The sequence below is a fragment of the Ixodes scapularis genome, unplaced genomic scaffold (assembly GCF_016920785.2).
Source record: "Ixodes scapularis isolate PalLabHiFi unplaced genomic scaffold, ASM1692078v2 PGA_scaffold12__126_contigs__length_90152505, whole genome shotgun sequence".
In the NCBI taxonomy this organism is placed as follows: domain Eukaryota; kingdom Metazoa; phylum Arthropoda; class Arachnida; order Ixodida; family Ixodidae; genus Ixodes; species Ixodes scapularis.
Genome location: NW_024609838.1, coordinates 81,858,062 through 81,871,286, shown reverse-complemented (window position 1 = coordinate 81,871,286; position 13,225 = coordinate 81,858,062). Strand labels below are relative to the sequence as shown.

At 46.7% G+C, this 13,225-nt stretch overlaps 1 protein-coding gene across 1 annotated transcript in view; it reads right to left on the bottom strand.

Moving 5' to 3' along the window:
- The window catches only part of LOC8023718, a 72,284-nt gene that overhangs the window by 6,227 nt on the left and 52,832 nt on the right, over positions 1-13,225 (bottom strand). The window contains exon 13 of the mRNA XM_029980023.4: positions 9,090-9,231. Coding sequence (XP_029835883.4) covers positions 9,090-9,231 — 142 coding nt within the window. The remainder of the gene's footprint in view (positions 1-9,089; positions 9,232-13,225) is intronic.

Below are 13,225 nucleotides of genomic sequence, written 5' to 3'. Positions count from 1 at the left end.
AATTTTTTTTATTTAGAAAATGCATATTTTTTTACATTTCTTTTTAGAGTAACCAGCAAGAGGTGTTACAGTATGCATTCCACCAGAAAAATATGTGGTTATCAACACCATTTCTCAACGATAAATTCATTGAGCAGATTCCATGCAAGGCACAGGTGCGGCGCAATTTTAAGCAAAAGTTTCGTTTCGGCGCAAGATGTTGCAGACTTTTGTTCGTGGTGCAATTTGGTGCATCACTGGCACTTGCATCACTGGGACTGTTTTAGCTTCTCTGGAAGACGGAAAACCATTTCCCATGATCTCGGGCGATGCTTCGGATAAGGGGCAAGCATAATTTTAGGCACCAAGACGACTCAAGTGTAGGGATGTGCCAACGGTGATTTTTCACTTCCAAGCGAATACGGAGTGAATGGTTCCCTTGTTCGAATAATTTCTAATCAAATTAAATAATTTCAAATCAAAGTGAATAGTTTGCGGTCGTCAATGCAGCCAAGAGGCTCGTTCAATTTACCTGCACCTTCTGCACCGGTGTAGAAGGGTGCAAGGCAATGTACTTCCGGTCGTATCTCAGTACACATACTGGAAGTACACTGCCCTACACTTTTCTGCACCACTGCAGGAGGTGTAAGTAAATAATAAAAAAAAAATGATTTTAAGGTTTTTTTGTTTTTTTTTACTATAGACCTACACGCGGAGCGGCTCTGTTTACCAACACGGCCGGAAGGCCGCGCATGCGCGGTAGCTATGTGGGCAAAAGCGGCCCGGCTCTCCGTGTTTTCGCCATTGCGTTGTGTGGCGTGCGCTCATTGATGACGTTGTAGGGACACTTCTAGCTTTATTTGTGAGCCTTATTTCCTGACAACGTATGTCGTATGCTATGCCCGACTATTTGAGCTCGCTGCCCGAGCCTGAACGGCAGCGGTATCGAAACAAACTCTGCGTGGACGGCGTTGCCTACAAGGATCTGTACGCCGTCAACAAGGCGTCCTGGACTTCCGACGTGATGTTGCTGCCACCGAAGTCGATGGCTCACGTCCTCGTTTATTTAGATTTTTCGCCAAGCCAGTTCACGGAAGACACGGTGCAGGCGTACAAGTCTCTCGAGGCCTACGATTACTTCGAGTCAGTTTCCGCACTGCCGGCGGGATCAGCAGACTGAGGGTCTGTGGAAGTGTATTTATTAATGAAATAAATACACACAGCGTGTTGAAGTCAAGGTATGGTATTTTTCCTACTCTCATGACCACAAGGCATGACAAGCAGTAACGCGTTGTCCGTTCTGCAGTCTTGGCGGTAACATGTTACAAGTAACAGCGTTAGCAGGAACGCGTTACTTTTTTCAGCAACGTAGTAATTTATTCTTTAATTTTTCGATACAGTAACGGGTAACATACTTACGTTACTATTTTAAGCAACGTAGTTACGTTACTCGTTACTACTTCCCAAGTCTTAAAGAAATTACACTTCAATTTTTTTTGCGTGCTTTTAGAAGTTAAGTTATGCTTTTCTTTGCGTTTTTTCTCGTGAGTATTTAGGTAAAACCGTAATTATGTTCAGTTTCTGCATGAACATAATGTTTCTTGATATATGAGCTTATGCATGCCTGAATCGTCAAAACCGTAAAATCTGTTAAATCATAATTTAAGAAGTAACGCAGAAGTAACGTGCGTTACTTTTTCTCGGTAGCGGCAACGCGTTCCTTTTATTTTTAGGTAACGTAGCTCTGTAACGCGTACCTTTTATTTACAAGAAACGAGAAACGTATTTCGTTACTTTTTTTTTGCTAACGCCTACAACACTGCCGTTCAGCCGCCGATCCCGTTCTGCTTGGTAGCACGGGCCTCGCGAGCCTCCGACGAGTGCTTGGCCGGTGCTTTGTGCGCAAACACTGTGGGAACGAAATCCGGGTGGTCTCGATCAGACAACGGTTTCCCTGCACATAAGCAAGCCTCGGGACGGAGATTGCAATGGAAGCCGCACTTGCTTCAAGAAAGTGCTTGCCGCACAAACGGTCGTTCGCGCGAGGCGACCATTATTTTCGATCCACGGATATTTTTCAATTGAAAACGAGCGTGTTGGTTAATAGATGTCCTGTTCCCGTCCTCCTCCTCTCTGAATGAATGAATGAATTTTGAGTTTCCTGGCGCAGCAGCAACATAGGCCATAGTGCGCCAAACACAGGGTAAGTAAATATCACAAGACTAAATGTTTACTATTGCAGTGGGTCAAAATATCAAATATCACTTAAACAAGATTGTAGTTGAAAGTCAATGTAAAATATTAAACTTTTCTAAAAAGTTAAAAACTTGTCTGTACGGAGTAACGGGCTCGTCTCCAAGTAAAAGTGCCAAGTGGAAAGGTATTTGTTTTCTGAAACAGATAGAAAAGTAGGAGCGGCGTTCGTTATTGAATTGCGGGCAAACTAAAAGGATGTGAAGTACACTTAAAGTTTCTGAGCAGTAGTCACACATCGGTGGGTCGTCGTTTCTTAGAAGGTAGCTGTGAGTCAGGTGTGTGTGGCCTATACTCAATCGACATAAGATGACCTCATAGAACCTTTCTCGATGTCTGGCGCTGCGCCATTCACTCAAAACAGGTTTAACTTTATATAGCTTATTGTGAGGGTCAGAGTCCCACTCTGCTTGCCAAGAATCTTTGATTTTATTTCGTAGTGTGGTTCTATAATCTGTCACTGGGAGGGTGTGAATTTCAATGGACCTGTTTACACATGCACCTGCGGCTCGGTCGGCTTCCTCATTGCCGTGTATTCCTATATGGCTAGGAACCCAGCAAAAGTGAATAGAGATGTTTTGCTTTATAGCATTCATTAGTTTAACACGAAGCAGACAAACCAGGGGATGCTTCCAGGATGTTGCAGAGTTAAGGGCAAGGAGGGAACTGAGCGAGTCTGTAAATATCACAGATAATCTGTATTTTTGTTTGATTATTTCATCTACAATCACTAAGAGTCCATGAAGCTCAGCTGTAAACACAGATGCATTGGCATTAATTCGAATAACACGATGGTAGGATTGCCCAACTGCAGCGCAGCCAGCATAGCCAGCACCTTTCGTCCCATCAGTAAAAAAACTTTTGTCCGTCTCGTAACGACTAGCAATCTCAAAAAATTCTTGTTTTATAACACTAGCGGCTGCCACTTTCTTGTTGTATTTTGTCAAAGAGAGGTCGCATGTTATAATTAGGTCGTCCCAAGGAGCAAGCCTTTGTTCAGTTTCCATGACAGAACAAGATATGTCAAAACTATAAGTCGCTGCAGCATCCTTCACACGAAGTGCAAAGGGACGCGTTACGGATGGCTTGTTTTGAAAGGCCTGCTCATATTTTATGCTTTCAATCAAAGAAAAATTTGGGTGCTGTGGAAGAGTACGGAGTCTTAAATAGTACTGCGTGCTAAGATAAAATCTACGTTTGTCAAGCGACCACTCATTTGACTCGGCATACAAGCTGGGCACGGGGGACGTTCGAAAGGCTCCGGTTGCCAGTCTGATTCCCTGGTGATGGATTGGGTCTAACATTTTAAGTGTAGAGGGTTTGGCAGAACCATAAACAATACTTCCATAATCCAAAACTGAGCGAACACAGGCCTTGTAGATTCGCAAAAGGCAGACACCGTCGGAACCCCAAGAACGGTGTGCAAGGACCTTAAGAAGATTCGACTTTCGCTGACATTTTAATCTTAGTTCCTTTATATGTGGGCCAAAAGTTAATTTACTATCGAATACTAGGCCTAAAAACTTATGCTCCGGTTTAACCGGAATGGGTGTACCTTTAATATACAATGATGGCTCAGGAGACATTCCTCATTTTCGAGAAAAACAAACAGCTACAGTCTTCTCGGCAGAAAACCGGAAGCCATTCTGGTCAGCCCACCTACTCATCCTGTTCACCGCAAGTTGAACTTGTCGCTCACAGATGGCTAAGTTACATGAAGAAAAACAAACCTGGACATCGTCGACGTAAAGAGAATGAGAGATTGTGGGCGGAATTACTTGAGATAGAGAATTTATCTTTATAATAAACAAAGTGACGCTTAAGACACAGCCCTGCGGCACGCCATTCTCCTGGGGAAAAGGGTCGGAGATTGTAGCTCCTAGGCGTACCTGAAAGCTACGATCCTGCAGAAAGTCAGCAATGCAGTTGAACATTCTCCCTTTTATGTCCATCGAGATAAGGTCCTGGAGTATGCCGTACCGCCAGGCGGTGTCGTAAGCTTTTTCAAGGTCGAAAAATACAGACAGACAAAATTGCTTATTTATGAAAGCCTCGCGGACCGTCGTCTCAAGACGCACCAGGTGGTCAACAGTAGACCTGGAAGTGCGGAAACCACACTGGAAATTGCTCAGTAGTTTCTTGTTTTCTTGTATGTAGACTAGCCTGTTGTTAACTAGCCGCTCAAATGTTTTCCCCAAACAGCTAGTAAGGGCAATTGGCCTGTAGCTCGTGGCTTTACTTCTGTCCTTTCCTTGTTTTAAGATGGGGATGACAATAGCCTGTTTCCAGGTGCTAGGAAACTTTCCTTCCGCCCAGATGATGTTAAAAAACTGGAGGAGAATAACTAGAAATGTTTCAGGTAGATGAGAAAGCATGCTAGGGTGAATTGCATCAAGTCCAGGGGATGTAGGCTTTGCAGCAGCAAGGGCTCGACGGAGCTCGACGAGGGAGAAAGGACAATTATATTTTTCAGTGCAATCTTCTGATCTACGAATTGGAATTCTCTCGTGCTTGGACTTAAACTGCAGAAACTCTGCAGTGTAGTTTTCAGAACTAGAGACTTGTGCAAAGTGTCTACCAAGTGCGTTGGCTTGTTCATATAATGATGAAAATGCTTCTCCCTTCTCGTCTAACAGCAAGGGGATTGAGAAAGGATGGTAGTCACCATCCACTCTACCTACTCTGTCCCAGACAATCTTCGCTGTCGTGAAACTATTAATAGAAGATGCATATGAACAAAAGGATCTCCTTTTCACCCGTTTCCTAATATAGCGGGCTTTTGCACGTAATTGCTTAAATGCCAGGAGGTTTATGGAAGTGGGATACCTCCTAAATCTTGCCCAAGAACAGTTTTGGCGGTTTCGGGATTCTTTACACTCATTATCCCACCACGGTTTAGGACGTCTCGGCAGCTTGCCGGATTTCTGTGGGATGGACAGACGGGCTGCCTCAACAATTGCTGTTGTTATGAGAGAATTTTTTTCGTCCACGGAGGCCGCTTGCGAAAGATCCAGGGAAGAGGGGATATTTGATTGAAAGAGGTTCCAATCTGCTGAAGAGATCTTCCAACAGCGGGAACGACAAGGCAGCCTGGGCAGGACTTCTAAGGGAGTAAGATACACAGGAAAATGGTCCCTTCCATAAAAGTTATCCAATGCATTCCAAATAAAATCTGTAAAAAGTGCAGCGGAACAAATAGTGAGGTCAATGCAAGAAAAGGAGTGATTAGCAGAACTGAAATATGTTGGTTCGCCTGTATTTAATACACATACTTCTCTGAGAGATAAAAACCGCGCCACAACAGCACCTCGAGTGTCAGTTCGGACACTACCCCAGAGGGGATTGTGTGCATTAAAGTCGGCCATTAAAATAAAAGGTTCAGGGAGCTGATCGACTAAAGTTTCAAGTTGGGAGAGTTCCAGGGCAAATGAAGGGGGGATGTAAATGGAGCAAATTGTAATAAGGCGTTGCTGTAGTAACCTCACCGCAACGGCCTCCAGGGGCGTGTCTAGGGGGACCTCATATGCAGGAGTGCCACTGTCTACGACAATAGCAACTCCACCGGCAGCGCCAGAGGTAGTCACGCGGTCCTTCCTGTAGACTTGATATGATCTAAGAAAGTTGCTGTTGGGTGGTTTGAGGTAAGTTTCTTGGAGGCAAAATGCAGAGGGTTCATGCCTCTGCAACAAGAGCTTCACATCATCTAAATTACAAAAAAGACCTCTGCAGTTCCATTGCATAAAGCAGGCCATAATTTAAAAGAGTGAAATCTAAAAGGCTAAAAACGTAAAAATGAAGAAAAGATTAAATACAGACAAGGAATATATTTTCAGGTCTTAAAATCAATCTTTATACGAGGTGTGTTTTTCTTTTTAGTGGCACCCTTCTGCTCACTGGTGGATCCACCAGTGCCGGAAAGGGAACACTCCGACCCTGACATGGACCTGTCCTCGTCGGACTTGAGCCCACTTTGATCCATTGGCTCGTCGGTGGTTGTAGCCAATGGCTGACCCTTGGATGTCGCTGGCTTGGTTGGCAAGCCAGGGATCGTCTGGGTACCAGAAGGGCGGGGTGCCATACCCCGTCCTTTGGGGGGCAGAGCGGTGCGAGGAGCAAGGGTCACCAAGCCTTGCTCCTTACTGGGTGTGGGCACGCCCACATCTTTCCTAGTGCTCGGAGGCGGTGTTTGCCGTACCACTCCCGAGGTGGAGGGGGACCCCGACGGGACACGCAGGTCATCCGAAGATGTCTGCGTCCCCGTGGACACCATCGGCCGTGCAGGTCCCCTGTGCACAGCCTCTGCATATGAACCACGTGAGGCAAACAAGACACGCTTCTTTGCCTCATGGTATGGAATGTTCTCTTGGACCTTCAATGTAAGTATTTCTTTTTCTTGCTTCCAGAGAGAACAAGACCGAGAATATGCAGCGTGCTTCCCTTCGCAATTGGTGCACTTTGGTTCGTTCTCACAGTGATCTGCGAGATGCTCTTTGCTAGAGCACCTCGCACACGTGTCAGATCCGCGGCAGCTCCGTGAGCCGTGGCCGAACCGCTGGCACTTGAAGCAGCGCAGCGGGTTCGGTACGTATGGCCGAACGCGGCAATGCAGGTAACCTGCCTTGACAGCTTGTGGAAGGGTGGTCATTGCAAAGGTCAGTACGATGTGTTTTGTTTTGTGTTCCACGCCGTCGCGTCGGAGTGTGATGCGCCGTGCGGCGATCACACCCTGGCTGGAGAGGCCCTCTACGATTTCCGTTTCTGGAGTTTCTAATAAATCGTCTTCAGAAATTACGCCTTGTACTGTATTTAGTGTGCGGTGGGGGGTTACGGTGACTTTGTAATCAGAGATTGAGTTCAATGCTAGTAGAGCATCACTCTGGATCTTTGTGTTAACCTCTACGAGGAGGTCACCTGATGTCATCTTCTTAGCCTGAAAGGTCTTTCCCACAACACCCTCTAGAGTTTTCGCGACAAGAAAGGGGACAGTTTACTTAGTGGTTTCTCAGTTTCTGAGTGCATCACTAAAAACTTTGGATACTGCGGAGTAACTACTACTGGAACATCAAGTGTACGTGCTTCGGTGCGGACTCTTTTCGGAGCCCGATCGAGAAAGGTTTTGTTTTGCAGACCCATAAAGATGGGAAGGAAAGTTCAGTGCCCGGGTGCACCGCCCACCACGGAGCCCAACAAGGGGGTAGGTAATGTGCCATAGCTAAGAAAGGCTTGGCTGACACAATTACTCTACCAGTGCTGCCCGGGCACTATACCCTAGTGTGGTTGCAGGGATAGGTCCTGTTTCCACTCAAGGTTGGCCCTTGCCGCCTAAGGAGGTGAAAAAGGAAGGAAGAGAGTGCAGAAGAAAAGAGAAAGAGGTGGAAGGAAAAGTGAAAGAAGGAAGAATAGGGTAGAAGAGGCGACTGACTGAATCATCCTGGTCGGGCCAAGCCAGGACACCCGTCTACGAGAAGCAGAGGCTGAAGCGGTGTATTGCCTTGCCCGGGGGGCCCCGAAGGGTCCAAACATACCCCGGGCTCAGCTCAACCACCAGGGTCCCCCTTTCCCCGGACACGGGTACGCCACGCACAGCCAGACGTGGGTGGGCGAACCCACATGGCTCGGGGTTCGTAGTGACGCCACTCACCAAGCACCTACTAAAAAGTAGGTGCCCCCTGCGTGCGGGTATGGTGGCCCACGTGGCTGGGGTCCGTGGTGACGCTACTCACCAAGCATCTAGCACCTAAAGTGCAGGCGCCCCCTGTGGGGCTCGGGGTCCGTGGAGACGCCACTCTCCAAACACCTGCTTTCACAGGTGCCCCCTGCGGGGCTCGTCCTCTCTGTTTTATACTTTCAAGTTTTGTAGATATTTTTCACCTTCTATGCCTTGCAGAGTCTGCCGGGAACTTGTGGAAACTTACTTCGCTATCTTTTCTTGTACATTTCGGTGCAATTAACGGCAACACAGCCTCGCGGCATGCTGAAATGCTATGACACTCATGCGAAACGTGCGCCTCTTTGCCCAAAAAACCCGGCTCTGGCGCGATCGCAGCGCCACCGCAGCTCCGTGACGTCAAGCCCGCATGTCGGTCTATAGTTGTTCACCAGCTCAACTGCACAATTACTCTTATTTCAACCTAGTCATGGCTCATTAATATGTACACTTGCATTGCCCCGAAAAATCGTACACGATCTGAATCATACCTAATAGGGATCGTCCATAGTACAGAGTGAATCAATGTCAAGACCACAAATAATAAACAAGAAACACGGTCACAAAAGACACGGTTTATTTAGGGGCAAACAAATGCTGAGACTCATTTGCCCAGACACTTTGGTGTTAGCTATTAGAAACGAAACCCGCAATGTATTTAAGTAAGCACTCTCAATTATCCCATTTTTATTGCTACTTTTGTTCCAGCCTCGGTTGGTGAACTAATTTAGAGTACCCTATCGTCATGCAGTCACCCGCGTGACTGTGCATGACGTGAAAATCGCAGGCTTGCTTTAGCAAAGGGACAACAACTTGGAAACGAGTGCATGTTTGGTGACGGCAAAACCTCGAGAATATTTACGAGCCAAACCTGGCATTATAAACTTTCCAAAATTTCAATTATTAGAGATACCCGTCTTAGTGAACTACCGAACAAAACCAAAAACTTAAAAATATGCGGCGTCTCCCTTTCTTTCTACTTTCGAGCAAGAAGATGCAACGTGTCGTTCTTTTACATTAACTAACCCGGCTTAAATTTTTTGTGCACGACCAATTTGAGATTTTTCGAGGGAACGAATTTTCCCGAGGCACGGTCGCACGGACAAAAAAGTCTCCCCGTTCGAGTTGTTGACAAGGCGAGTCCACTCACGTTCGCGCTCGTACTCGATCATGTCCAGGGCCACCTCGGCCCCCTCCGAGTAGTTGGAGGAGGTGACGTCCTGCCGCACATTGCAGAAGGCCCCCACCGACTGAGACATGAGCACCCGGTTCAGGTCAGCACGCTGGTACACCTGCACACAAACACACTGCTCTACCGCAAACCTGGCCAACAAAGACTTCCACCTTAAAAACACCTTTGGGTGCATTTCAGGCAGCACAAGCAACGAAGGCGGCAGAAATTAAAACAATAAAAGAAAAATCGACTCAGAAGTGCGACGGAAGCCCACATTTCGACTAGAAGAAACCCAGTCAGCACCTCTCTGTCGTTTGTACACTACGTTTACACTACGTCTGTACACTATGTTTGTGCAAAAAAAGCAACACTCTCGCTCAGGGTTGGTCCCGTCTAAAAAACATTGTAGAGACCATCCACTTCACGTAAAGATGGAGGACCAGCGAAGCTGTTATTTTTACGACAACTACAGTCAAACCTTGATGTAACCAAGTTGCTAAAGTTCGGAATTTACTTCGTCACATTGAAATTTCGCTACATAGAAATTCGAGGCTAACGTTAAAGAAAGTTTCCACAAATTTTTCTCGAGTGAACAAAACTCACCGAGGACACCTCTATTTCGGTTGAAAGTAGTCCATCACCTTTTTCTGAGCCACTCTTGGCATTATTATTGGCATCACACGACGTTCGCGTAGCCAGACGGCCTGCATTGCGTCTTCGTCTTGCTGTGGGATCGCCAACCGCCTCAAGACATCGATCGCGTCCACCACTTCACGGCAGAGCCATATATGTAGAGAGTTTGGCCATTTGTTGGGAAGTATAGGAGACAAATGAGGAGGCGCCATTGGCCGAAAGCGGGCTGGGCGTGTTCCAGGGCGTCTTCAGAAATTCGAATGTGACCAACCAGAAGCCGGAAATAATACCCTGGCGGTGGTCGCGAGAAACAAACCTGATAACTGCATTGGAGTAACTCTTGATGGCTGAAAATACGATACACGTGATGCTTCAATCACGCTCATCCAAAAGAATGGTGGAAGAGTGCAACTAGCGGAACGGTCGACATAATCCGTACGTTAAGCGCCGAGGGCCGGGAATCTGCCGTCCGAGCGGTCACACTCTGTCCGAGCAAAACAGAGTTGAGCGGCGCATTCGTTTCTTACATCTTTCTGCATGATCATGATCAAAACAACATGTGCACCCTATTTTCAACCACGAAGAGTTACTACACTTCACTCTTACGTGCTTATTAAAACCATATACGAACATAGACCTTTGATCAGGATTGTCTCTGGCTACAACCGCTAGGGGATTCTTTTCGGCTTCTGGTTGGTCAAGAGAGCATGCCAAGCCCTCTTTCAGAGTCTGCCGCACGCCCTGGCTCTGCCCGCGCCTCCCATTGACCAAACTTTCTACATATACGGCTCTGCTTCACGGTTACTGGGCACATCGCAGGCATCTTGCTCATCAGTTTCGATGTCGTCCCAGTCTTGCGAGTTCCCCCAAACATCCTATTGCCTCGTCGGACACCTCCTCCGTTGCAATGACAGCAGAGTCGGCGTATAGAAAGTCGTCATAATCGATGTTGTGAGGGACGGCTCCATCGCCTTCGAGGCTCCATTGCCCAGGACAACGAGAAATGCACGCTTTTAGTTAGGCCTCGAAACAAACTACTCAGCGCGAACGAAGCCGACGGACAAAACGGCGGCGGCTCTACTGTCCTCTAGTAGCCATTCTGTACACCAAACTCACCAGATTCGGCCCGTTTCACCCTTTGCGCTTTATCGGGGGCTAATTTCAGCACGTGCTTCCCACACTCTCCTTTGGGACCCAAAAGTTTGTGACAAATTGTCCATGAAATTTCGTTATATCGAAATTTCGGCCAACGGGACTTCGTTACATAGAGGTCAAAAATACATGACGTGCATACACTTGCGGTTAGAAAAAGTTATTTACTTCGTTACATCGGGGGTTTCGTTACATAGAAGTTCGTTACATCGAGGTTTGACTGTACGCAACATCTATACGATTGCCATAAAGGCATGTACGCAACTTTGCTGCTTAATTGTCTTTATTTATTTCTTAGTGACTACATTTCCTTATGGTCACTTATGGGTAAGTTCTAAACCCATTTTTTCGAGGCACACCTGGAGGACAGTTTTTCCAATTGAGCCCAAGTCTCTTTATTAGCATCGCAGAAGCGAAAGAAAAGAAGGTTAGATCATCGCGTTCTGCCCTCAGCCTCTTTCGTAAACCCCTTTCGGATCGGCATAAATGATGAGGTACCCCACCCATCTACCAGGAAGCAGGGGGCAGTATTGAATGACTGAAATGTTTGTGAGTTCCCAGCTGAAATGTTTGTGAGTTCCCACTTCAAGTAGCAAAGGGTTTCCCCGGATATGCTTACGCTGTCTCGGGTCATAGTGCTAAAGGCCGGTTCACGCACTTGGTTCACGCACTTGCGTTTGCTTTCGAGCGAGTTCTTGCGATCTCCTACGATGAGAAAATGCGCTGGCACGCCGGAGCTGTCCATGAGGTGGCTCTAGAACTGCATTTCACTATAGAACAAAGATTTTGTGGTATTTGCGAAATCAAATACGCATCTATAAGAAAGGGTAGTTTTTAACATAGTCAAAAGTTTTCCGAGTCAATAGAAAAAGAATGATGCGCGAAAAAGTAGGAAGTACACGGAAATCGCGAGTGTTCTACGGCCACATGGTAGATGGGCCCGGCGCGTTCTCTCGTCGTAAGAGATCACGAGAGGTCTTAATGCACTTGGTCGTAAGCAGTTGCAAGTGTGCGAACCAGTCTACAGTAAACTTTCATTAATTTGACCTCGACGGGACCTTGAAATTTAGTCAAATTATCCGAATGATTGAATTAAAGAAAGGACAGAGAAACGGTTAAAATTAAACTTCCTTTTATTGTCCAAAGTATTCACGGATGGTCTGCTGACGTCTGCACTTAAAACGCGCGTCCAAAAGCATGCTTCGGAGAGCAACGTAGCTAAACGTCACATCCTCAAAACATAATGTACTAAAACAAAACAAACAAAAAAAAAAAAAAAAAGAGGAAGTTTTACGAGTCGGTTTTGGCGTCAGGCAGCCAAACCAGCCGAATGCAGCTCCGGAGTTCCCCGGTGGGCCGATAGGGGCGCCGCGTCGCTGGCTTCTCTCTCGTACGTCCATCCAAAGAGCAGATTCGTAGGTCTACCCAGCCGACTCCGACCAAACTGTTATGCTCATATTCGCCGCTATGATTTTCAGCGCAGGCGACGTGTATATGATCTTCGCTACCGAAAGCGAAGCACTCTGGGCTCTTCCAACCAGTCAGTAAGAGCGAAGGGAAACGACCGTTTTTGTCTTTTTTGTTTTGTTCGCGCTCGCTCGTCACTCCAAGCCTCCAAGCTTTCAAACCGTTCCGCGCGTGCTAAAATCGAAAGTGCGGATTTTACGGCAGTATTAGCAGTACGGTGCGACGCTGCTGCGCGCTTATAATAATTAGAGATGTACGTCTCTAATTTGACAGAGATTCTGCCGAGTGTTTTGCGTGCCTCATGACGGCGTATTACGGAGTCTACAGCGCGGCGGAGTAACTCGGAGTGCTCATTCTTCCGCTTTCCAACAGACGACAGGTGAACCTCTATATCAATTTTTCTTTTTTTTTTTGTCAGCGTTCGAAACTCGATTTTTCCATCAGAGCGTCGAAATGGATTGCGTATGCAAATCGCCAGGACTTTGGAAGCCTGCCCGGCTTGCCGACGAGCAAGCTGCGCCAGCGTTGTTTGTGCAGCGAGCGCTTCGGCGCTACCGTGTTTGCAAGTTGTAGGAAGATTCGTTTGTGGAAAAACGCGTGCCCCACCGTTCTTGTTAAGAATCCGTTGCTGCAAGGACTTGCTCCTCTGGGTGAGTTGCTGTCAGAGCAATGTTCAGTTAATTTGACAGCTTTGTGTTTATATGTTAAGATAGAGTACCGATAAAGCACCTACAGTCAGAGATGTAGTCACTCCAAAACAGTAGTTGTTTTCTTTCTTTCTTAATTGCATTGCCTATTAGCGAGTTTGTTTATGGTTTATTTATCGTTTATTTCTATGCAGCTCACCCGCAAGCCTTTTC